The 25703-nt window shown below is 46.7% G+C and overlaps 1 protein-coding gene across 2 annotated transcripts in view; it reads left to right on the top strand.

Annotated features, from left to right (window-relative positions):
• TRPC4AP (transient receptor potential cation channel subfamily C member 4 associated protein) overlaps positions 1–25681 on the top strand; it is a 69549-nt gene extending 43868 nt beyond the window's left edge. Inside the window, exons 8-19 of one of the 2 annotated variants that reach the window (XM_070381635.1) lie at positions 570–755; positions 12638–12804; positions 15001–15132; positions 16707–16765; positions 18318–18419; positions 19761–19844; positions 20909–20999; positions 22001–22141; positions 22732–22840; positions 23437–23549; positions 24392–24598; positions 24763–25681. In XM_070381635.1, the coding sequence (XP_070237736.1) occupies positions 570–755; positions 12638–12804; positions 15001–15132; positions 16707–16765; positions 18318–18419; positions 19761–19844; positions 20909–20999; positions 22001–22141; positions 22732–22840; positions 23437–23549; positions 24392–24598; positions 24763–24900 (1529 nt within the window). In that variant the 3' untranslated portion in view covers positions 24901–25681. The remainder of the gene's footprint in view (positions 1–569; positions 756–12637; positions 12805–15000; positions 15133–16706; positions 16766–18317; positions 18420–19760; positions 19845–20908; positions 21000–22000; positions 22142–22731; positions 22841–23436; positions 23550–24391; positions 24599–24762) is intronic. The other variant, XM_070381634.1, reaches the window with a different exon arrangement.
• Positions 25682–25703: the final 22 nt, after the last annotated feature.

The raw sequence follows: 25703 nt of genomic DNA, 5'->3' as shown, positions 1-25703 counted from the left end.
GACTTTCGCTGTTATAGAAACACCAGTGAACCTCTCTCTACAGATATCTATCTATCTATCTATCTATCTGTAATTAATTATTTCTTCATGGTGAATTCACAGAAATGGACCTCTAGCTCAAAGACAGAGAGAAATACAGGGTTTAAAGGTTACTCCAATTTATCTTCCCACCAATTGATATGAGAGAGCCTGACTCCCTGCACCTGCTAAAATTGCTCTTATTTCTCTACCTTTATTACTGTTTTACCTTGGGTGGGCATTTCATTTTAAAAGGAAGTTCTAACTGCTGTCAGCTTAAGAGTCATTCCTCTGGGTGGGATGCAGGGAGTGGGAGGCAGGCTCAAAAGGGAGGGGATATATGTATACATAGAGCTGATTCAGGTTGTTGTACAGCAGAAACTAACACAACATTGTAAAGTAATTATATTCCAATTTAAAAGGAAAAAACCCCAGAATTTTCACTTAAAAAAAAAATCATTCCTCTCACGCAGGTGGGGATCTGGTTGTCTGTTGAGAGCTGTAGCACTGGTTTCTGTGGTCACATTTCCTCTCTTGTTTTTCCTCGGCAGCGGCCCTCCTCAGCATCCCTGGCTTTGTCGAGCGGCTATGCAAGCTGGCAACTAGAAAGGTGTCAGAATCAACGGGCACAGCCAGCTTCCTGCAGGAGTTGGAGGAGTGGTACACGTGGCTGGACAATGCCTTGGTGCTAGATGCCCTGATGCGAGTGGCTAATGAAGAATCTGAGCACAATCAAGGTACCCGGGGCAGGTCTCCTGAGAGGTGGAGAGTGTTCCTGTGGGTTCCTAGAGCCATTCTTGACCTCTTTTCCAAGGAGAATAAGTTGAAATTGACTCAAAAAAGAATCTCCCTCAGGGCGGTCCTGAATCATGATTGTTCAGATTTTAATAGCAAATGACAATTTCTTGGAGCTCCCTCAAAGCAGACCTGATTTCAGGGACAGGACCTTTATTACAGAACCCAAAGGACCAACTGGAAAACCATTACCAGAACATTCTTAGCAACCCAGAGGATCTTTCTCTGTCTCTGCTTCTTTCTACACATTTCTTTAGTCTTCTCCGTTCTCCATTCTGATGAGTATGCCGCCTGGAAATGTGTGGACTCCTAGTCTCAGCTTCAACTTCTCGGTGAACTGCTCTGTTTTAGATGAGGTGCTCAACCCAAAGCATTTGACTCTGGGGTCAAATTGTACAAATACAGGAATTCCCACTGGAATCATGCAGATAAAAGTGAAGGGAGGAGTTTCATTCCTGGGATACACAACAGCAGCAGCAACAGACATCCATATAAAGTCTGTGGAAATTGTTCTCAGAGCATGCAGCGAGTAGGGAAACATTTCTTCCAGAAAAAATCTACTAAGATTGGGATCCTTGAGAGCTTGTGATGCTGGAATTTCTACTTGATGCAAGTTCCACTGTAGGCAGGTGTGGCCAGAAAGACAGGGCTCTCTCAGCTCCCAGATAAGGATACAGAATCTCCCTGGGAGGGACAGGCTCTCATTCCTTCTAGCTCCAAATGGAAGAGGCTGAATTCTTGATGAATACAGCCACGAGGGCAGAGGTTCCTTTCCTTCTCCCTTCCTTTCCCTTCCCATTGTACAATGTGTTGATTTCATACATTTATGTATTGTAAAATGATTACCACTGTAGCCTTAGCTGACACCTCTATCCCATCAGATAATTAACATTTCTTTTTTTCTGGTGAGAGTATTTAAGATCTACTGTATTAGCAACATTCAGGAATATGATAATGGTATTATTAGCTATAATCACCATCTTCTCTATTGGACACCCAGAATTTATTAATCTTATAACTGGAAGTTTGTGTTCTTTAACCAATAACTTCTCATTTTCCCAACTTCTAACCACTAGTAACCACCACTCTGTTTCTCTGAGTTCAGCTTTTTTTAGATTCTACATATAATTGATATTATACAGTATTTGTCTTTCTCTGACTTATTTTACTTAGCGTAATGCCAGGGGTCCTTCCTTCCACCTACCTCCATACCGTATTCATAGCTCAGAAGCTTGCCCAGTAGACCAAGAATTCTGTGGCCCTTATCACCTTGCCCCAGTTCACTTGTGGAACAAAGGTTCCACCACATAGAGAGAGGCAAGCTGAGAAGACAGTGGAGGCTATCAGTCCTGCTCAGAGTAGTAGCACTGAGATTTTGCCAGGCGGAGAGGTAATAGGTAAGAACAGAATGTTGGGAAGTTTGAGCTCAAGGTCATTCTCAGAAACAATGTAGATTTTTTAAGAAAATAAAAGGACTTATTTTTAATTGAGAATTAAAAGTCAAACCATATGCCAGCTAGTTCCCCAGAGAACCAGGGAAAGAGGTGGCTGAGAAGAGCTTAAAGCTGAGGTCACAAGAAACCTCAGTCTCAAAAACTACCCCTGCATGAATTTAATTGAATCAGACTCTGGAACAATTTATGCCTCAAGGCTTTGTCAAAAACAGTAGAGTGGTCAGCTAGCAATTAGTGGAGCCTGACAGCTGAGTTTCGTATCAGATGAGGCAGAAAGTTTAACAGAGAGATGAGGGAAAGATCCAGACAAAGAGAGCCCTGCTAAAACACTGTCATCCAGGGACACCTGCCCAAGGCTGGCAGAGGGGCTCATCAGTCCTCAGAGAAGCAGACTTGACCACAAATGGCTAGGCAGGTCACTAAACAAGAAAACAACAAATCAGTCCTCAGAGAAATAGACTTTATCCCCAAGTAGCTAGGTAGGTCACTAAACAAATAAACAAGAAAACAACAAATCAGTCCTCAGAGAAATAGACTTTACCACAAGTGGCTAGGCAGGTCACTGAACAAACAAGAAGACAACAACATGCCCTGAAAGGAAGAAGGGGAATCAGCCTCAAGAGTTGCTATAATATTTACCCAAAATGTCTGATGTTTAACAAAAATTGAGACATCCAAAGAAACAGGAAAATATGACCCATACATAGGAGAAAGCAGGCAAAAGAAATTGCCTGTGGAAGAGCTCAGATGTTAGAATTAACAGAGACATCATAATTATAGTCAAAGAGCTAAAGGTAACTATGCTCAAGAAGCTCAATGAGTCATCAAATAGAGAATATTATTAACCAGATAAAAAAAGTCAAAAGGAAGTTCCAGAGATGAAAAATACAATAACTGGAATGAAAAGTTCACTGAGAGAAAGGAACAGAAAATAATATTCAAAGAAGTAGTTGCTGAAAACTCCCCAAATTTGATCAATGTATACACATCACATCCAAGAAATTCAAAGAACTACAAGTAAATAAACTCAAAAGAATTATACCCAGGCACATCATAATGAAAATGCTGGAAGACAGAGAAAATCCTGAAAAATACTTAAGCAAAGCAAATAGCTTAAAATAGCAAGAAAGAAATGACTCATCATGCCCAAGATTATCTCAATAAGATCATCAGAAATGATAGCAGCCAGAAGGGAGTGAAATGACCTACTCAAAGTGCTGGGAAAAAAACTCAGCCAAGGATTATATCCAGTAAAACCTTCTTTCAGAAATGAAGGTGAATCCCTCAAGGCAATAAAAATAAAAACAAAAATAAACAAAAGAGACCTAATCGAACTTATAAGATTTTGCATAGCAAAGGAAACCATAAAAAAACAACAACAACGAAAAGACAGCCTATGGAATGGGAGAAAATATTTGCAAATGATGCAACAGACAAGGGCTTAATCTCTAAAATATACAGACAGCTCGTACAATTTAACAACAATACTACTACTACTAAGTCACTTCAGTCCTGTCCAACTCTGTGCGACCCCAGAGACAGCAGCCCACCAGGCTCCCCCGTCCCTGGCATTCTCCAAGCAAGAACACTGGAGTGGGTTGCCATTTCCTTCTCCAATGCATGAAAGTGAAGACAAAGTGAAGTTGCTCAGTCATGTCCAACCCTCAGCGACCCCACGGACTGCAACCTACCAGGCTTCTCCGTCCATGGGATTTTCCAGGCAAGAGTACTGGAGTAGGGTGCCATTGCCTTCTCCGTAACAATAAAACCCAATCAAACAATGGGCAGAAGCCTTTAATAGACATTTCTCCAAAGAAGACATGACAGATAGCCAGTAGGCCCATGAAAAGATGCTCAACATCACTAATTATTAAGGAAATGCAAATCAAAAGTTCATTGAGTCCCACTTCATACTGGTCAGAATGGCAATCATTAAAAAGTCTATAAATAATAAATGCTTTAGAAGTTTGAAGGAAAGGGAACTCCCCTACACTGTTGGTAGGAATGCAAGTTGGTGCCACCACTGTTGAGGACAAGGTGGAGGCTCCTCAGAAAACTAAGAATCACTGTATGGTTTAGCAGTCCTGTTCCAGGCATATAACCAGATGAAACTGTAATTCAACAAGGTACACGCACCCCTGTTCACAGTAGACAAAAACATGGAAATAACCCAAATGTCCATCAGCATATATTAATGGATAAAGAAGATGTGGTATGTACACATAATGGAATACTACTCAGTCATAAACAGGAGCCAGTAATGCCATTTGCAGCAACATGGATGCAACTAGAGATTATCATATGAGTGCAGTAAGGCAGAAGGTGAAAGACAAATACCATAGGATATCACTTAATATGTGAAATCTAAAATACGACACAAATGAACCTATCTACAAAACAGGAACAGACTCAGAACAGACTCGTGGTTGCCAGCGCTGGGGGGAGGAAGGACTGGGGGTTTGGGATTAACAGATGTAAACCATTATATACAGGGTGAATAAACAAAAAGGTCCTATGTAGCACATGGACCTGTATTCAATATCCTGTGATAAACCATAATGGAAAGGAGTATTTTTAAAAAGAATGTCTGTACATGTATAACTGAGTCACTTTGCTGTATAGCAGAGATTGGCACAACAATGTAAATGAACTATGCTTCAATTAAAAAATTTTCTTTTAGTGAAGGTGAAATAAACACCTAGATAAACTGCCTAGATAAAGAAGAACTTAGGGAATTTGCTGCTAGCAGATCTCCCTTATGAGAAATACTGGCTGAAAGCAAGTGACCTCAGCCAGTAATTCAGATTCACACACCAAAAAAAATGCAGCATCAGTAAAGGTAATTATATATGATTATAAAAGACAATATAAGTGCATGTTTTTCCTTAACTAATTTCAAAAGCAGTTGTGTAAAACTGCATTTATAATTATATTGTTGAACCTATAACAAATAGAAAAGTAATATATTTGACAATAACAGATCAAAGAAAGTGAGTAAGACCAAAGTTGTGTTGGAATAAGGAAATTGTTACAAGATAGTAACTCAGGAATTGACAGGAATCTGAAGAAAATCAAAATGGTAAATAAAGAGGGTCATTATAGAAAATTATAAATATTTATTCTCCTTTCTTAGCTTCTTTAATTGACATACAATTTTATGAAATAATTATACAATGTTGTGTAACAAGGTATTGTATAGTACATTGTATTGTTTGGTTTTGAGCATATGTAGATGTAGTATGCATAATAATAATAGCACAAAAAGGGAGGAAAGGGACCTATGAGAGCCCTGGAGTTAGTTTATTTTTAAACTTTACAAATTGTATTAGTTTTGCCAAATATCAAAATGAATCCGCCACAGGTATACATGTGTTCCCCATCCTGAACCCTCCTCCCTCCTCCCTCCCCATACCATCCCTCTGGGTCGTCCCATTGCACTAGCCCTGGAGTTAGTTTAAATCTAAAAAAGAGTCTGTCAAGATGTATATGGCAAGCAAGCCCTGTAGTGAATGCTGACATAGTAACTTTAGAAATATAGTTAAAGGAATTACATTGTTACACTAGAAAATATTTACTTAATACAATAAGTGTTAACGAAGAACTAGGGGAATACAAGTGAGCTTTAACAAGACAAAAAGTAAAAGGCAGAAGTACATTCAATTTTGTCAGTTAATAACATTAAATGTGAATAGATTGAACAATTCATTCAAAAAACAGATTGCCATGTTGGGTTTTTTAAAACGATCCATTATATGCATCCTACAGGATACACAGTTTCTCAAAGGTAGAAATAGGTTGAAAGTAAATGATAGAAGTGTATCATGCAGAAGATAACCATAAAAAACTGTAATGGCTGTACTATGAGAGACTTTAAAAACAAAAAAAAAGATATCAGAGATTTATAAGTAGATTTTATAGTAAATCTATCGAGATTTAGCAGTTAAAATCACATATGTGTCTAACAACAGAGCCAAAAATAAGTAAAGAAAGCAAAAACTAACAGATTTGAAGAGAGGAAATATAAGTTTGAAATATAAGTTCAACATAATAGTTGGAAACTTTAATAACCCAGTTTCAATAGTGGGTAACTATATAGAAGATCAACAAGGAAATAGAAGACTTGAGCAACACAGTAAGCCACCTAGACTAAATACATATATATATATATATATGCACTAAGCCCTAAAAAAAATTCAGAAAACTTAAAAAAGGATTAAAATTGTAGCGTATATACTTCGATCACGATGGAGTGACATTAGAAATTAATGGTAGAAAGAAATTTGGGAAATTCACAAATGTGTGGAAGTTAAGCAATCCACTTCTAAATAATTGATGGTTCAAAGATAAAATCACAAAGAAAACTAGAAGATACTTTGAGATGAATGAGATGAAATGAAAATGATGGCACAACATACCAAAATTTACTGAATTTCAACTAAAGCATGCTTAGAAATTTATAGCTGTAAATGCCTGCATATAATATTTCAAAAAAATAACCTAACTTTCTGCTTTAAGTCATTGAACAAAGAACAGCAAACCACATTCCCAGAGCAGACAGATGGAAAGAAATAATAGGATTGAATTGGAAATTAATACAGAATAGAAAAACAACGGAGAAAATCCACAAAACCAAGAGTTGATTCTTTGAAAATATCAGCAAAATTGACAAATCTTTAGCTGCACTGATCAAGCAAAAAAAAAGAGACAAGATTCAAATTACTAAAATCAGGAGTGAAAGAAGATATATTATAACCAACCTTACAAAGATAAAAGGACTATAAGAGAATACTATAAACAACTATATGCTAATAAATTAGATAACCCAGCTGAAATGGAAAAATTATAAGAAAGACACAAACTCCTGCAACTGACTCAAGAAGAAATAGAAAATCTGAACAGATCTATAACAAGAGATTGAATTAGTGATGAAAAACTATCCCGAAAACAAGTCCTGGCTCAAAAGGCTTCACTGGTTAATTCTACCAACCATTTAAAGAAGAAGTAATGCCTGTACATCACAGACTTCCATAAAGTAGAAGAGGAAAGAACATTTCTTAATTCATTCTGTGAAACTGTATTACCCTGATAACAAAACCAGAGACATCACAAGGGAATTACAGACTAACGTAACTTACAAACGTATATGCAAAACACCTCAACAAAAATACTAGCAAACCAAATACAGCAACAAAAAAGGATTATATACCTGATCAAGTATATATACATGACTAAATGGAATGTATGCAAGGTTGACTCAGTATATGAAAGTCAGTTTAATATGCCACACTGATGGAAAAGGGACGAAAACTACATGATTATTTCAGTAGATGCAGAAAAGGCATTTGACAAAATCCGTCTTAAGATAAGAACATTCCAAGTGGGAATGTAAAAGAAATCCTCAACCTGTTAAAAGGCATCTAAGAAAACCCACAGCCAATATTATAACACTTTATGGCCAAAGACTGATAACTTTTCTCTCACTAAGATTAGAACAAGACAAAGATATCTGCTCTTACCACTTCTGTTCATTGTACTGGAAGTTCTGGCTAGGTAGTTAGGCAAGAAAAAGAAAAGGAAGAAGTAAAACTGTCTCTAGTCACAGATGACATGATCTCTTATACCTAAAGATCCACTACAAAACTGTTAAACCAATAAACAAGTTCATTCAACAGTTTCAGCATACAAGATAGGTATACAGAAATCAGTTGTGTTTCTGTACAGTAGCAATGAACAAACCAAGAATGAAATTAAAACAATTTCATTTAAAAGAGCATCAGAAAAGAATAAAATACTTAGTGACATATTTAACAAAGAAATAGAAAACTTACACTCTGAAAATTAGAAAACATAATTGTTACTGAAAGAAAACCTAAAAAATTGTGAAGAAAGCATTTGTTCATGAATCAGAAGAGTTGACATTATTAAAGTAGCAGTAATTCACACCTTGATCTCCAGGTCTGTCTAAAGATTCAGCACAGTCCTTGTCACAATCCCGACTGACTTCTTTGCAGAAATGAACTAGTAGGCCTTCAAATTCATTTGGAAATGCAGGAGGCCTCAAATAGTTATGGCAGTCTTAAAGAACAAAGTGGGGGACTTCCATTTCCTAATTTTTCAACTTAGTACAAAGCTATAATGCTACTGACCTCAAGAGATATACACAATGAAATAGAATTGAGAATTCAGAAATAAATGCTCACTTATATGGTCAGTTGATTTTCAACAAGAGTGCCAAGACCATTTGGCTGGGGAAACAGTAGTCTCTTCAGCAGATGGTACTGGGACCATTAGATATCCACATGCAAAAATGAAGTGGGACTTCCCTCCCCTGCCACCTCACGTCATATATAAAAATGAGCTCAACAAGATCAAAGACCTAAGTGTAAGAACTAATCCTTGAGAACACTTAGAAAACAAGGATAACTCTTTAGGACTTTGGATTTGGTCGTGGTTTCTTTCTTGTTGTTGTGGTTCAGTCATGTCCGACCCCTTGTGACCCTGTGGACTGTAGCCCACCAGGCTCCTCTGTCTGTGGGATTTTCTTGGCCAGAATACTGGAGTGGGTTGCCATTTCCTTCTCCAGGGGATCCTCCTGACCCAGAGAGCAAACCTACATCTCCTGCGATGGCAGGTGGGTTCTTTACCACTGAGCCACCAGGGAAACCCTAGTGGTTTCTTAGATGATGCCTAATACAGGCAACCAGATGAGAACTAGGTAAATTGGACTTCATTAAAATGAAAATATTTTGTGCTTCAAAAAGCAACATCAAGAAAAGGAAAAGCCAGAATGGGTGAAGAATTTTGGACGGTAGAAGACAACATTTTTGCAAACCATATATCTAATAAGGGACTTGTATCTAGAAGATATAAAGAACTCCTACAGCTCAATAATAAAAAGACACCCATTTCAAATTATGGGCAAAATATATGAATAGACTTTCTCCAGAGATGATACAAGAGTAATCAGCAAGCACATGAGAACATTATCAACATCATTAGCCATCAGGGAAATGCAAATCCAATCCAACAATCAGATATCCCTTCATACCCACTGGAATGACTATCATCAAAAAGACTGGTAACAGGTGTCCTTAAGGAGATGGAAAAATCAGAACCCTCATTCTCTGTTGGTAGGCATGCAAACTGGTACAGCCACTGTGGAAAACAGTCTGCAGTTACTCAAAAAGTTAAACATAGTTTTTGTATGACCTAGAAATTCCACTTCTAGGTATACACCCAGGATACATGAAAATATATGTTTATACAAAAACTTACACATGGATGTTCATAGTAGCAGGTTTATTATAACCAAAATACAGAAACAACTCATATCTATCAACTGATGAATGGATAAAAAAATTAATATATTTTATATAATAGATTATTATTCAGTACTGATACATACTGCAGTCTGAATAAACCTTGAAAACATTGTGCTGGAAACAAAAAACGACAAGTTGTATGATTCCATTTGCAGAAAGAGACAGAACATAGTCTAATGGATGCCTGGGTTTCTAGGGGCTTGGTGAGAAAAGGGGAGTGGCTGCTAAAGCAAATAGGATTTCTTTGTGGGGTGATAAAAGTGCTCTAATGTGGATTGTGATGATAGCTGGATATTCTGTGAATATATTAAAGACCAGTGAGTCATATCCTTGAAAGGGATTAATTGTATGGTATGTGAATTATAGCTTAAAGCTATTTAAGTTAGTGTGCTCCAGGGTACAGTATAGATGTATGGAGGATCATACCCACTTTAATCAGTATTGTGGAACTGAAGAGATCTGTAGGGAAGGCCAGGCCTCTTAAACTAGTTTTCCCATCCTCATCCTTGGGAATTGTCTTGTTCCTGCACACTGGCTATTGCTTTGAGGCCTGCGTTTGTTGAAAATATTTATCCTAGAGAGTTTCTTATGAGGCCTTTGCAAACCAGGCAGCAAAAGTTGTCAGTGACTCAGAAGAATCCAAGCTGCCTGCATCTCTTCACAGGTTCATTACTGAGGAGGGCTCCTGTGCCACCCACCACACCTGCTCCTTCCACAAAGGTCCTCTCCCGCAGTGCCCCCCCTCCCCCGCCACAACCCCTGGTCTAGGTGATGAGGACACTGAGGCACCAGAGGCTTCACAGCACCCTGTGGGTGTGCAGCAGAGGTGTGGTTCTGCGTGATAACTCATCAGATTCTCTTTACCAATCAATTGACTCTGAAACTGTTCTGGGAGCTGGGCCAAGGAGTCCCAAGACATAAAATTGAGTAATGATGGTTTTTCTCCCAACATGTAAGAAAATATATGTCAATAAATAGCATTTTCTCAATTAGATTTTCTTGAGTAAACTGGTTCTTAGTTTTTGCCTACTGCCACTTTAGTTGCCATTAAGAGCTTGCAGATTATAAGAAAGAAAACAAATAGCAAGCAAGCATTAACTGAAAATCCCAGAGTTAGTTTTTTACTTCTGTTTGACACACACTTGTATGTAGGGTACATATGCTTGGCAATTTTTAAGCACTTTTAATATATTAAGTCATTTAATCTTTGCAACATTGGTAATAGATACTGTTGCCGTTGGGCTTCCCTGGTGTTGCAATATTAAAGAATCCTCCTGCCAGTGCAAGAGACACGAGAGAGAAGATGCAGGAGATGTGGGTTCAATCCCTGCCACAGAAAGATCCCCTGGAGCAGGAAATGGCAACCCACTCTAGTATTCTTGTCTGGAAAATTCCATGGACAGAGGAGCCTGGCAGGCTACAGTCCAGGGGGTTGCAAAGAGTTGGATGCAACTGAGCAACAGCACACACATTGTTGCCATTACTCCTGTTTTATAGATGAGGAAGGATGCTGAAGCATAGGCATGTCAACAGATTTCCACAAAGCCACCTAACAGTCTGGCTCCAAGTCTTTAGCCCCTGTGCTGCAGTCGTGCTTCTTTCAGCATCTGGTCGTCTTCCAGCTTATATATTAGTGATGTTTAACATGGCTGGAAAAATAGTTCCAAGTCCATGAGGTGGAGTAAGTTAGGTTCTTGTGACATGATATCACCATACAGAAATCATAACTGTGAGTGCCTCACCTGGGTATATTTTAGCACCACTGCTCTATGACAGACAGATTTTCTGGCCTTTTCAAAAGGCTCCAGGGCAGCAGTTCAGTAGGAGTATGAAAGGACTTCCTTTCACCTTAAAGATGAGAAAAACTAAGAGGAAGTAAATCCTAAGGTCTCCTGACCCTGAGCATTTAAAATAATAGGGACCGAAGAGTGAGACTTCCCAGGTGACTCAGTGGTAAAGAATCCACATGCCAATGCAAGAGATGTAGGTTAGATCCCTGGGTCTGGAAGATCCCCTGGAGAAGGAAATACTCCAGGAAGAATACTTCAGTATTCTTGCCTGGGAAATTCCATGGACAGAGAGCCTGGCGGGCTACAGTCTTGGGGGTTGCGAAGAGTCGGACACAACTGAGCACAGCACAGTGCGAGTGAGGCTTCCCAAGAATCAGGTTCTGGGCTTTTTGTGTCCTCCTCCACTGCACAGGGTCTCCAGCTGACTGCTGCAGTACTCCTGTTCTCCCCATTTACAGAACCCTTGAAAGCCTGACGAGGAGGTGACATGCCCAGGGTCCCACAGCCAGCCAGTAGGTTGTCGTTCCACAGCCCTCAGTCTTCATCCCTTTGCTCCGCCACGCTCCTGAGAGTACCCTCCGCTGTGTGACTCACTGAGACTGTTTTGTTAGTGGGGCAGTGGGGTAAATGGTTTATCTAAAGCCCAGAACACAGTGCTTGACACAGTACAACATAGCTGTTGCCGTCACTGCTAATAATGAAATCGGGGGAAATGAAAATCTGCTAGTAGGTAATATGTTCATCTCCATCTCTAGTATAGATTGTGATGCCTCCTCTGCCTTAGGAAAGTTCCCTTGGCTGAGCGATAGGAGGAAAAAAGTCTTTTAAAAAGATCCCGTTTCAGTCCTTCAGCGGTGCCCCCTTGTGGAATCTCGGCAGAATGACCACATATTCAGTCATTGTGACCTGAAGAGAATTTGACACAGTTTCCTGCTGGACGTGTGTCTGGGTGCCTTCTGGCGGCGGAGGTGGGGTGAGGGGTCCAGATGAGGGCAGAGAATGGGTTAGGGTACTGCGTGGGCTGTGTCAGAGCGTTAAAAGCGGATGGGGTAGAATTGCAGAGTCCGTATTTCCTACCGTCTAGTTAGGCGTCTAAGCTTCCCTGGTCCCTGGTGGCCTGACGTTCAGAGTCTCCATCACAGGCCTGGGGCCCAGTCTAATGGCTGTCCCCTCAAGTCTATTCAGAGCAGGTTTGAGGGGCAGAAACGTGTTTCCTCACGCGCGGTGACTGAAGCCTGTCTCCTGGTGGCTGTGCCAGCCTCCATTGTGTTCCCTCCGCCAGGGGCTTCTGAGGAGAACAGCCCGCCTCACAGCTCCACCAGGACTCAGCTGCCTCAGTCGATGAAGATCATGCACGAGATCATGTACAAGCTGGAGGTGCTGTACGTGCTGTGCGTGTTGCTGATGGGGCGCCAGCGCAACCAGGTGAGGCCCGCCCAGCTCCGGGCCGCGGCGCTGGCAAGGTGCTTCCCGCGGGTGCGCGCAGCGCGCCGGCGTCCTGCTCGGCTGCCCCCACAGCGACTCTGGCCCTGGCCCAGCAGCACGAGGAGTCGCGTTCCTCAGCCCTGCAGTCTGGTTCCAGAGCCCATTGTCCTCCCACCGCACCGTACTGGGGCGACCTTTTTAGACAGAGCTCTGGGGCCCCAGGCAGAAGTGGGTGACGTAGCCATGTTACCTGTTACCCGACCTTGTTAATACACAGGGTAAAGGGTGGGTGTCTGCCCTGCAGATGCACTGGAGGACTTGCCAGTCTGATGGGGGCTTGGGGTGCTGGGCCAGAACTAAGTCAAGTTATGACAGCTGGGCAGCTACCAGGGGTCCAGCTGTGTGGAGGTTCCCTGAGTCTTGAAGCAGTTCCAGGAGGGCGGGATGGGGGGTGCTCTGGAAGCACACCCCGCTTCTCCCCAGGATGGACAAGCGGCCCCCTCCCGTTCCCTCTACCTCCTAGGGATGTAGCGAGGCCTGAGGGGAGCTGGGAGCGCGGCAGTCCCTGAGCACCGTTTTGAGTCAGAGACTGTTCTCTCACACAGCTCTCTGTGAGATGGATGCGGTTATCACAAGTTTGCAAGAAAGGAACAATTTTAGAGAAGGTGGAAGGGGAAAGACTGGCTGAAAAGATGACATCTGGCCTGGCAGTGTCCTGAAGAAAGTGAGGGAGCCAGGCATGCCAACCACTTCGCCTGAGGTGGCCTACCAGGTCAAGGAAGCAGGCCCTGGTGGGCACCGGGCTGGTGGTTTAGTGGAATAGTACAAAGCTGGGGGTGCACTGGAGCCAGCAGTCAGGAGAGGCAGGCTGAGGGGTCGCAGGGGGCCAGGTTGCCTCTGGCTTTCATAGGCCATTTAAGGACTCTGGCATTCACCCTGAGTGAAACGGAAAACCATCCTCCAGCTGCTGTGTGCAAGAGCTGACAGTAGCTAAGACCCACGTGTTGATGGCAGGGGTGGTGAGCAGTGCTGTTTTGAAGGTAGAACAGGTAAGATTTGCTGAGAAGTTAGGTATGGACTTAAGTGGAGAGAGGAAGTAAAGATGACTTCCTTACCTCTCTCCAAGCAGGTGGGAGGAATGGTTTGCCGTTTATTGAGATGGTTAAGACTAGTGGGTAAGAAGTGGAGGGGCAGACGTCTGTAGGGAGGAAGGGGCAGGGTTCAGTTTGAACAGGTTAAGTTTAGCTGTCTGTTAGAATTGGCACTGGAGTTACCTGCACGTGAGTTAGGGGCGAGATGGGCCCTGGAGGTATAACTTTGGGGATTGTCAACCTGTGGTTGGCATTTAAAACCAGGACACTGGATGAGATCCTGCCATGACATCCACAGCACTGGGGCTCCTTCCTTCCATGTGGTATATATTTCATATAAAAAATATTAGTCATGATGTCTTACCTGTGTTGAGTGCTTTTTCTTTTTCGACACACTTCTGTAATCATATTTGAATTTGCAGGTGCTTGGTAAGTTACACAGCAGATGGTGGCCTCCATCCCACTTGATATTTTTGAAAACCAAGACCCACATAAGGGCCATGTTCTCAGTCTCCAGGCATCGTCAGAGCAGGACTTAAATCCTGCTGCTCTGACTTTTCTTTCTGTCCCTTCACCGTGATAGTTCCCCTGCTCCCTTAGTCTCCCTGGCACCAAGTTTCTATGAATCTTTGTGGTCTTTGGTTAAACTGATCACAGCCGCCCTTTCCGGCTGGCCTCAACCCTGCCTTCCTGAGAGCCAGTGTGATGCTGCTGTGTCCTCATTTGCACAGTCAGCATTTACTGAGTTCCTACTGTGTGCCAGGTACTACAGGGACATGGATTATTTTAATAGGTCGGTAATTCACATAGTTCTGTAATTCACATAGTTCTGTATTGAGGTATAAATAAGTATCAGTGAAGCCTTTCTCCCCTCTGATCCTGAACATTCAAGGTTCTTCCATGAGGCATCTAATTTTACCAATTATTAATGTCTCTAGAGAGTGTGAAAGTGCATTGGTGCATAGTGAGAATAAGTGTAGATGTTTGCTTTAAAGCTCAGCATTGCTTTCTTTATCCTGAAGGCTTCTTGTACATATATGCCTGGGCTTTTGATAGACCTTCAACGCACATCTGTCTTCATGCTTTTGCCTTCCTACCCCTTCAGGTTCACAGAATGATTGCGGAGTTCAAGCTGATCCCTGGGCTGAATAATTTGTTTGACAAACTGATCTGGAGGAAGCATTCAGCATCTGCCCTCGTGCTCCACGGTCACAACCAGAACTGTGACTGTAGCCCGGTGAGCAGGGACCCTGACGGCAGATGCCAGGAGTGGTTGTTTCAAGACCTGCTGTTGGCCCTTTGAAATCTCCTTCTTTGAGAGTAGAGCAGAAACTAAAAGTCACAGCCCGTGTACTCCCATAATTGGAAGCCACCTTGGGGAAGGATCTGACCCCCACCCTCCACCTACCCAGGAATCCCTTTGGAGACCCTCCACCAGCCTCCCATTGTTCATTCACCTCCAGGCAGGGCCACACACTCCACTCCAGGGCAGCAGGGTTTTCCTCATTGTTCTCTACCCCATTCTAATTGACATCCCTAATAATTAGGTTTGCCTCACAGAACCACGCCAGCGGTTGGCCTCCAAAAAGGACTTTAGGAAGTTTTTTATTTTTTTTAAGGGTCAAGGGCTCATGTCTACCTGGTTTTCATCACAGTGCCCTAAAGAGCCCTGAACGGGGAGTCTAAATCATCGGCCGTCAGCACCACATCAGTGCCACACGGCTGTCAGGGCCCAGAGCCGTGGGCCCTGCCTGGTCTCTCTGCTGCATCCTGGGGACTTCCCTCAGTGCCGTGTCTTCCAGTTTGCTGTTTTTCTCCTTGGCTTTGTCAGATTTACCTTTCAACAGATCCATTTGAGTTCATATATTTTGCGTTTCTAGACATTTTGTCTGGATCTTTGTCCAAAAGTATTTGGTCTTTTATTCATTATGTTAAATATTTTCTTCTTCTGTTGCATTTTCTGTCTTTAGTTTCATCTCTTTAATTATTAATAACATACTTTTGTATCGTCTTTTTTGGATTGTTCACAGAGTGCTAATACTTGTGCCTGCGTCTTCAGACTCAGCTTGGGGTGGGGAGTTGCCTTGTGTTCTTTACTGTTTATAGAAGGTCACCTTCAGGGGGCTTGTTTTCCTTGGGGATACTGGAAGTAGTCCCATAGAACATTTGGCTTTTGTCTACCAGGTGCTGTAGGGAGCGGTGTCCCAGGGCAAGTTTTCACATTGAGTATCTGCCCTCCTCCCCTGGAAGTGTGAGCCCAGGGTCCTGCAGACCTGGGGACTCCCCTCCACCAGCAGAGACAGGGTTCTTTGCCAGCTCCTGGGGCTGGTAGGTGGGGTTTTTCTAACCCTTTTTTCACTAAATGTATCAGCTCCACAGGCTTTACATAGGCCCAAGGTCCTGTCTGGTCCCTACAGAGCGTTGAAACCCAAGCCCTGGCCCAAATAAGTCTCATTTGCCCTTCTCTGCCAGCCGTCTCTGTGCTCCCTGCTCTGAACTCAGTCCTTCCTTCGTTTCTAATTCTAGTGGAATTTCTTCTTTCCTATGTGCTTAGCCTCACATTGAAAATAATTTCAGTTATTTTGTATCCAGTATCTTGGAGTGTTTTTAACAGAAAGGTTCTGCCTTAGCTTAATCCACTGTTGGCCAGATGTGGACAAAAGTTTTTCTGACTAAAGAGGAGTCCTCCCTGTGCGCCAGGACAGGGACTCAGAGAAGCAGCAGGATGCCCAGGCTCTCAGCAGACCCTTTTGTTTTCTTTTGGAACGTTGTGACTGTGGTCTTAACGTCGAGGATGCACGTGTATTTTAGGACATCACCTTGAAGATCCAGTTTTTGAGGCTCCTCCAGAGTTTCAGCGACCACCACGAGTAAGTACAAGCTGTCCCCAAGAGGAGACTTGGTTTGCTGTCTCTGTTCTCCCTTTGTCTCATCACTGACCTCAGCGGAGGAGGACCCGGGAGCTGTGAGAGCCGCTCTCACCTCAGTGTGACCATGAGGCTGCACTTCCATAAGAGCTGCCATTTGTCCAGCCCTTCCTTTATGCCAGGCACTACCTGAGCTTCCCCTTGACCCCCACAGCCACCTTGGAAGTGAGTGCGGAAGTTGCTGGCCCCTTAATACCCCTGGAGTCAATGCAGCTCTCGGCCGTCTGTCCCTCTGAGCCGGGAGTAGACAGCTTGGCTATTCGCAGGGGCCTGTAGGAACCTCAGATGGCCAGAGTGGGCTGAGTATTTATATGTTGAACAGGTGGGGTATTCTTTGCCTGTACGAGGAGATGTGCTTTCTCCTGTTTTCCTTGGAACACATTCTGCCCTCTCATTTTTTACTCTTCAGCCTTTGATGGAGGATGTGTAGGAGAATGAGTCTCCGCTATGAGGGAACAGTGCAGGCAGGGGAGGGGTAAATGGCAGCTGACCCTTGACCTTGACACTGGGAAGACATTGGTGAGCTGGCAAACAGAAGCAGGTGCTACTCAGCTCTTACCACCTGCTGGGTACAGGAAACAGGGCCCACTGTTGTATAGTTGCTGAGTTTTTCTCCTGAGAGAAGCCAGAAATGAAGATTTATGTGCACGGTCCTGATTTTTAGGTGCTGGTTTAGATTCCTTGTGTAAGCTAATAGAACATGCCTGAGGACCCGTGTGGCCTCAGGGGCCTTCACTTTGAAGCTTTTGTGTGGGTGGTGTGGCCCATCCTCTCTGAGAGATTCTCTGTTTGAAGGCCTTAAGCCCCAGGAAGTATGGCAACTCTGAAAAAAGGCACCAGTATGTCCTGAATGTGTCCTTTTTCCCCTGAGGACCTGGGTTCCTCACTTTCGTCATTTGACGGCTCACATTCGCAGTCTTGGATTGTGTATATTCTGAAGCAGCAGGAAAGGGGGGGCGTGCTTTTCATGGGAGTGGCAGGGTCAGGTTCCAGTTTTCCAAAGATCATTCTGGGTGCTGTGTGTGGGATTGATTCCTCTGGGAGACCGTTTAGGAAGCTGGTTCTGTCCACATGATGTGGGTGATGAGAGGCCTGGCTGTGAAGGGGGAAGGTCAGGCTCGGGCCTCCTGGTGGGAGAGCTGAACTAGGGCCAGGCTTGAGTAAAGTGATGAGCGTCTGGGCATCATGGAGTTGGAAGTGCCTTTGAGAAATTAAATAGAAATGTTCAGTAGCAAAAGAAAGGCCTTACACATACTAAGGAAAGGGGCTTTGTTAGTGAGCATGCAGGCAGAGGGTGGCGTTGCGGCCAGGGAGACTCCCTCAGCCGAACAGCAGTGGGCTCCATGCCCTCCCCCAGAATGCTGCCTTGGGGTGGGTGGTTTTCAGGGCACCTACTGGGGGCTTCTTAACAGAAGTGGGCAGCAAGAGACTGGCCCAGTGTGGAGGTGGCGGCCCCAGTTCCTGTCCATTACCGCCTGCAACACATCTGTTTCAGGAACAAATACCTACTGCTCAACAACCAAGAGCTGAATGAACTCAGCGCCATCTCTCTCAAGGCCAACATCCCTGAGGTGGAAGCCGTCCTCAACACTGACAGGTGAGCATCGGGGGCCCACAGCCCGCCTGGCTGCCTGCGTGTCCCGGGGCTCACAGACAGGTGTACCAGGGTCTGCATGCTTGTCCTTTCTCACATGTGTAACTGGCATACTGAGGGCTCGCGTGTACCAGGCTCTGTCCTCCCGCCACCTGCATTGTCTCACTGGAGCCCCTTAGCAGCCTCGGACGGAAGTGCCATTGTCACCCACCTTGTAAACTGGGGAGCAGGGGCTCAGCAAGGTCACCTGCCAAAGGTCGTAAATGCTCTGCCCCCTCCCTGCTCACTCAGCTTCTTTGGCCTCCTCTTCTCCTGCCCTCTGCCAAAACCCATTAGCTGAGTAATGCCTTATTTTCTGGAGCAGAGCAGTGGGGTCTCAGGCTCACAGGGGTCAGGGCAGGGAGCACTGTGTGCAGCAACAGGAGTCATAATTCTCTGATCTTTTGTTGTTTTGGTTTAAAAGCAGCAGAAATCTTTGTTCAAATGAAATTGAATGTAGTCCCACATCTGTCTGCAGTACAGGAGACCCGGGTTCGATCCTTGGGTTGGGAAGATCCTTTGGAGGAGGGCACGGCAACTCCCTCCAGTATTCTTGCCTGGAGAATCCCCATGGACAGAGGAGCCTGGTGGGCTACAGTCCTTGGGGTTGCAAAGAGTCAGACAGGACTGAGCGATCAAGTACACAGCACAAGGCCTGTAGTCGGTGAAGAGTAGAACTGCTCTATTTGAAGGGAAAGTTTAAGGGCCTAGAGTCGCTGCCTGCTATTCCTCTCTCCTCCATAATGCAGCCTGAGTGCTTTTCTCATTTATTTTCTTTGCTTCCTAGACCGGGAAGCAGAGGCCCAGAAATTTCAGTATGTGTCCATGGCCACCTGAAGCCAAAGCTGGGGCCCAGGGTACTCCCTGCCTTACGTACCCTATCAGTGGCACAGACTTTGCCCCATCTCTTAGACTCTGTCATGGTAATCCAAACCCACTTTTGACATGAGCAGCCCTCCCTCCAGCAGTTCCGAGCCCCATATGACTCTGGATGTGTTTTTGGCCTCTGGTCACTTGTCAGCATGCCTGGGCAGTGAAGGCTGCCCTGAGATGTGAGAATGCATTTGGCTGTTTAGTTCTGAGACTGCAGGAGTCCTTAGGGTGCTCTGGACCCAGGTGGAGCAGGAGGACATCCTGCAGATTTAGAAATGTCCGCATGTTCTGTTTTGTTTTGCCTTTTACCCACCTACATCAGCAAAGACACCCAGCCCCAGGGTCTCAAGACGTTGTTCTTCTGCCATATGGAATTTGGCCTCTGTCAGCCTCTCAAATCTGCCATCAAGATTTTTGTCTGTTTTCTTTCAGGAGTTTGGTATGTGATGGGAAGAGGGGCTTATTAACACGTCTGCTGCAGGTTATGAAGAAGGAGCCAGCTGAGTCATCTTTCAGGTAGGTCTGGACATGCACCTCCCACTCCTGAGGGTGCAGAAACCAAGTGTTTAAGCTGTTAGAAATGCCTTCTGTCATCACCAGCTTCCACCCCGCATAGCTGGTTATTGTCAGGGAGAGGGAGTCTGCTGGCTCCCTGGTGTTGTACGGAATCTAGCATGTACTGGATTCTGCTGTGTGCTGGCAGTGTGTTTCAGGAATTGAGCCAGCATTCAGCAAGCACCTATTCTGTGCTGATGCTGGACAAGCGGGAAGAAATGGGAGCTACAATCCCTACCCATATGGAGGCCCCTGGCATGCAGGAAATAAGCATGGGAAGACCCCTGTGTGGGGGATGCGGTATGGAAGGGCTCAGAGCCAGGACCTGCCCTGGGGACTGTGGGAGCAAAGGAAGGGCTTGTGGGGGAGGGGGGGTGCAGACAGGGAGGGTGTCCCGGTTCCTTAGACTCATCCATGTTGTCTTAGAGGCTGTGGACAGGACAACGGCTGAGGGAGGCATTCCATCAGGGTGGGTGTGAGCTGTCAGCAGGCTCCACGCCCAAGGGTTCCCTGTCAGCTCAGCCTACCTTGTCCCTTCGTCCCCTCACGGATCCAAGCTCTGCCCTCTGGGGCCACTCAGTCAATATCAGCCTCCTCTTCTCTAGGACAGCCCATCAGAAGTGAGTTCAGTGACCCGTCCACAAGCCTGTCTGGTCCCTCATGCATTTCTGACCCCTCTCTTCCATGTCCTCCTGTTCCTCTGAAGGAACGGAGCCTAGAGTATGTTTTCACACGTAACTCCTGGGGCAGTCCTCTGAGCCCACATACTCCTTCCAGACGAACCACATAGAGGACTGTTCCCCACTGAGCCGTCAGCTCCCTAAGTATGGGGACTCGCCACATGTTCCCAGGGCCCTGTGTGAGGCCCAAGGCCTGGGAGAGGTTCAGTAAGCATCTCCCAGTGTTCAGTGTGTTGGATCAGTGAAAAGGGCAATAGACATCTCCCAGCCGCTCGGTGAATGGAACGTGGGCCAGAAGAGGGCAGCCTTAGCCACCTGGGCCAGGGGTCAACATTTGGGTCGCAGGTTTTGGCAAGCCCGGGCTGTGGAGAGTTTCCTCCGAGGGACCACCTCCTATGCAGACCAGATGTTCCTGCTGAAGCGAGGCCTTCTAGAGGTAATGGCCCAGAGGAGCCAGGGTGTTGGGTGTCTCCTTCTCCCCCAGCCCCATGCATTGCTTTCCTGCCCTGAGACCTAGACAGCTGGCAGAAGCAGACCAGACTATCTTCAAATGCCAGTGCACATCTCTCTGGTACTTCCCCTGAGCTTTCAGCTCTGGGTTCCCCATGGGTGCTTACCGGGTGATTGAGGGATCTGAGGGGTGGCCATGGAGGATTATAGGAGTCTGTAAAGTTGCTCAGCAAGGCCTTTTGACCCCAAGGATACTTTGCTGCTGACTATTTAATTTCCCTTTATTGAAAAATGGCCTCCAGAAAAAGCAAAGTTTACAAAAGGGGGTAGAGCAAAATGTCCAAAGCTACAATTGGTTTAAAAAATAAAAAAGGATACAAATAGGAAACTGACCCATGAACTGTAATAACATCCATAAGGTAAAGAATTCACTTAAATGAGTATATACAATCTCAAGAAAAAGAAAAGGAAACATTTTAACTGTCTTGTAAAAATTCACTCATTGTAAACCTTTCCGTTTATTAACATGAACCATGGGGTCAAAATGTGTCTCCTGTCCTTAAACCCCATGCTTCACTTGAATGGCCTCAGTGCTCAGGCCAGGGCCGTATTACCTCTGGAGACAGCTCCCTCCCTGTGAGCTGGAGAGCTTGGCCATCGTGAAAAGACTTTAGCTCAGACCTGGGCAAGCAAGAGAGGTTGTGGCTACATACCTCAACCTGCCCTCACCCCTACCCGCCCCACTTCCTGGTTAGGTGTGTCAGGCCTGACCTTGCCCTTGGAGCCACCAGCATTCTCCAATGAGAATCTAGACAGGGGAGCAGGTTCTATCAACCTGGATGCTTGCTCGAAGCTAACACCACATGGGCTGAGCTACATACCAGGGCTGGGGGAGGCAGGCGGTGGGCAGCTCAGATGAGCACGGCCTGGGGCCTCCGGGGACCAGCCACCTTTTCCTGCCTTCATTCTGTCCTCTCCCACCCCCAGCACATCCTCTACTGCATCGTGGACAGTGAGTGCAAGTCACGGGATGTGCTGCAGAGTTATTTTGACCTTCTTGGGGAGCTGATGAAGTTTAATGTTGATGCATTCAAGAGGTTCAATAAGTACATCAACACTGATGCAAAGGTAAGTCTAAGCCAGGGCTTCGTGAGTTCACTGTTTTGTCCAGAAGTTATGTCAGAGCCCTGGTCCTTGCCAGTCTTCAGGTGCTGGTTTTACACTGGAGAGTCCTGGGGTCAGCAGGCAGATGTCAGTTAGCGTTCATTAGCCCTTGCTCTGCGCTAGACCCTGGGTATGCAGGGATGAAAGTCTCGCCTGCTTGTGGGCAGGCGGGAGCAGGTGAGCTTGGCAGTGACTCTGACACAGTGTGCCAGGTGCCATGATGGGCCCTGGAAGGGCAGGACGGGGCCTGATGGGGTAAGCTTTCAGGGTGTATGTGGTAGAAACCCAGCCCAGACTAATTGAAGTAAACATGACAGCAGTCCCTTTGGTGCAGAAAACACTGGACGTGGTGTCTGAAGATCTGGTTCAGCTCTTGCTGGGGCTGCTTATTAGGTGGGGAGGGCAGGGCACCGAGTCCCTCTGAGCTTCGGTCTTCCTGTTGGCAACAGCTGGGCCAGGGTAGGTGGGTGCCCCCTGCAGTGACCGCATGCCCTGGGCCTTGGCCATCTTTAGCCGAGAGCCCACCACCCCCGTCAGCCTGGCCCCCGCTCCAGTTCCAGGTGTTCCTGAAGCAGATCAACAGCTCGCTGGTGGACTCCAACATGCTGGTGCGCTGTGTCACTCTGTCACTGGACCGATTCGAAAACCAGGTGGACATGAAAGGTAAGAGAAGGCTCAGTGCTGAAGCGAGTCCGTCCATTGTGGCCACACTGGTGTCAAACACCCAGCCTCTTGCAGGAGACAGAAATTTCTGAGTCATTACACAACCAACATGGTTGGGGTCAGGGCAGTGGCTCTCTGGGTGATTTTCATGAATTTTCTCTATCATCCATGCTTCCTCTGATGGGCATGTATGACACTTAAATTAAAGAAAACCAAAACATTGTTGCCAGCAAAATGCAAGAAACAACACCATACCCTTCCTCTCCTGGCCTGGAATTGCCTGGATGAGGATTCAAGTGGTAAAGCCTGGGGAGGGCCTCAGGGAGGCATGGCGCCAGAATGGGACTGAAGGAGAAGGGGAAGGCGCACTCCTGCTGGGGCTCTCATGGGAACGCAGGCTTGGCCATGGTGGCGGAGCAGCTGGAGCTTTGTTCCCCGCTGCAGCCCAGCTCTTCTATAGTCGTTTTGACAGTGGGGGCTCCCAGCTTCAGAGTTGGGGCCCGAGGGGGGCTTGACTAGAAGCCTGGGTGTCGGGCCCCAGGGCCATCGAGCAGCTTCTGCGCCTGCTGCTCACACCTCTGCCTGTCTGCCCTCAGTTGCGGAGGTCCTGTCCGAGTGCCGCCTGCTCGCCTACATATCCCAGGTACCCACACAGATGTCCTTCCTCTTCCGCCTCATCAATATCATTCACGTGCAGACGCTGACCCAGGTGAGAGGCCTACAGACCTGCCCCCAGGAAAGGGGTTTGGAAAGTTACCGTCATCCCGGGGCCACCTTCACCCTAGAAGTACCTCTCCTGTCACCCACCCCTTCATTCCTAGGAGACCCCCCAGCTATTCTGAGGACTTGTTCCAATAAGGGATCAGCTCCCCATTTTACAGAAGGGGCCTGGGGAAGGAGCCAGCCTCTGAGGTCACAAGTGGTTTGGGCAGAGTCTGGGTGGGCAGTGAGTTCTGACTCCCCATCCAGTGCTCTCCAGGCCCTGCCTGCAGCACAGACCTGGGGTTGGATCTGATGTTGACACCCATCTCCTTCAATAAGCAATTGTGCAGCTGCCCTCCTCCAAGCTTCACACCCTCTTTTCTAAAATGGGGGTGACACTCAGAGGTTTTCTTTTGTTCCTTCATCTAACAAACATTTATTAAGGCAAGACCCTGGGCTGGGGATGCACCATGAATAAACAGACCAAGATGCTTCCAGTCTAGTGCTGAGTGAGAGAGATGTGTACGCCCAGCCGCCCCAGGGACTGAGGCTCCCAGGAAGAAGCCGTGCCTGAGCCGATTCTGGCGGAGGCATGGACTGACTAGATTAATAGTGCCGCTCCCCCCAACTCTGGGGTGGGAGATGGGGGCAGTGAGGGCCAGGAAGGCACTGGGGGCAGGAGCTTCATCGTTCCTCTCCGCCGTCCTCTGTTGGCTTTATGCAGGGCAGCACCGTGTGAGGCCCGTGGACACCTCCGCCCTGCCCACTACCCCCTTACCTCCCGCCCCGGTCCACCAGGGCCCCTGGGCTGCCGGCACACGCCTGACCCACACAGCCCGATCCTTGTAGGAGAACGTCAGCTGCCTCAACACCAGCCTGGTGATCCTGATGCTGGCCCGACGGAAAGAGCGGCTGCCCCTCTACCTGCGGCTGCTGCAGCGGATGGAGCACAGCAAGAAGTACCCCGGCTTCCTGCTCAACAACTTCCACAACCTGCTGCGCTTCTGGCAGCAGCACTACCTGCACAAGGACAAGGACAGCACCTGCCTGGAGAACGTGAGTGCCCCGCCCCCGAGGGTGGCAGGCAGGCTGCGGGCGCGCCGGCCCAGGCTCCTCGGAGGGGCAGGTGTCCGGGGCGCCTGACTCCCACCGGGCCCTGTGGAAGGCAGCTCTCTACCCCTTACCAGGGCACTTCCCGTGGCCCCTCTCTCTGTGCACAGAGCTCCTGCATCAGCTTCTCATACTGGAAAGAGACCGTGTCCATCCTGTTGAACCCAGACCGCCAGTCTCCCTCTGCCCTTGTCAGCTACATTGAGGAGCCCTACATGGACATAGACAGGGACTTCACCGAGGAGTGATCTTGGGCCAGGCCTCGGTGGCTGCTGGGCCAGCGCGGGTGAGCGGGGTACGCGTGCCTCACGCCCTGCCCCCACCCTTCCCCCGCCTCCCTGCTGCTCCACCTGCCCCGGGTCTTCAGGTACAGGCTGAGTGGGAGGGAGCATCTAGAAGCCCTTGGCCCCTGGGTTCTGAGGCTCCGGGTCATTGGGGTGCCTCAGTTCCCTCAAGATGGCCATGATGAGGACAGGGGCGCTGTGCCCACCCTTCGTTCAGAACCCTAGGGCCCTGGCCCACCTAGAGCTAAGGGGACTTTTAAAAACAGCTCTGTCTGAGCTCCCGCCGGTCTCTTGACTGTCAGTCCTGGCATGGGGAGGGAGATGTGGGCCCCCTCCCCAATCTGTGAGCCGAGCTTGCCCTGGCCTTTGGACCCAGGCAAAGGCTTCTGAGCCCCTGGGCAGGGGTGGGGGATACCAGAGAATGCTTCTTTCCCCCAGGCCTGCCCATCTGTCCCTCCTTTCCTCCCTCCCTCGTTTTCCTTTAGCTCCTCTGGTTCTGTTTGCTCATTGGCCGCTGTGTTCATCCCAGGGGTTTCCCCCAGAAGTGGGGGGCTTTCTCCTTCAATCCCCTGGGGCACAGGGTGGCTGTGCCCCACCCCCACCCCCAGGCAGCATCTCCTGCCTGAGCCTGCCCGCACGGGAGCCTGCCTGGGAGCACACCCCCGGCCCCTTCTTGTGTTGCCAATTTATTAACAACAAATAAACCAATTAAATGGAGACTATTAAAGAATTTATTTTAAATGACTGATGTGGGCCTGACTTTTGTC

This window comes from Bos mutus, chromosome 13, assembly GCF_027580195.1.
Source record: "Bos mutus isolate GX-2022 chromosome 13, NWIPB_WYAK_1.1, whole genome shotgun sequence".
Taxonomy (NCBI): Eukaryota; Metazoa; Chordata; class Mammalia; order Artiodactyla; family Bovidae; genus Bos; species Bos mutus.
The sequence above is the reverse complement of the archived record's forward strand: the minus strand, read 5'-3'. Positions and strand labels throughout refer to the sequence as shown.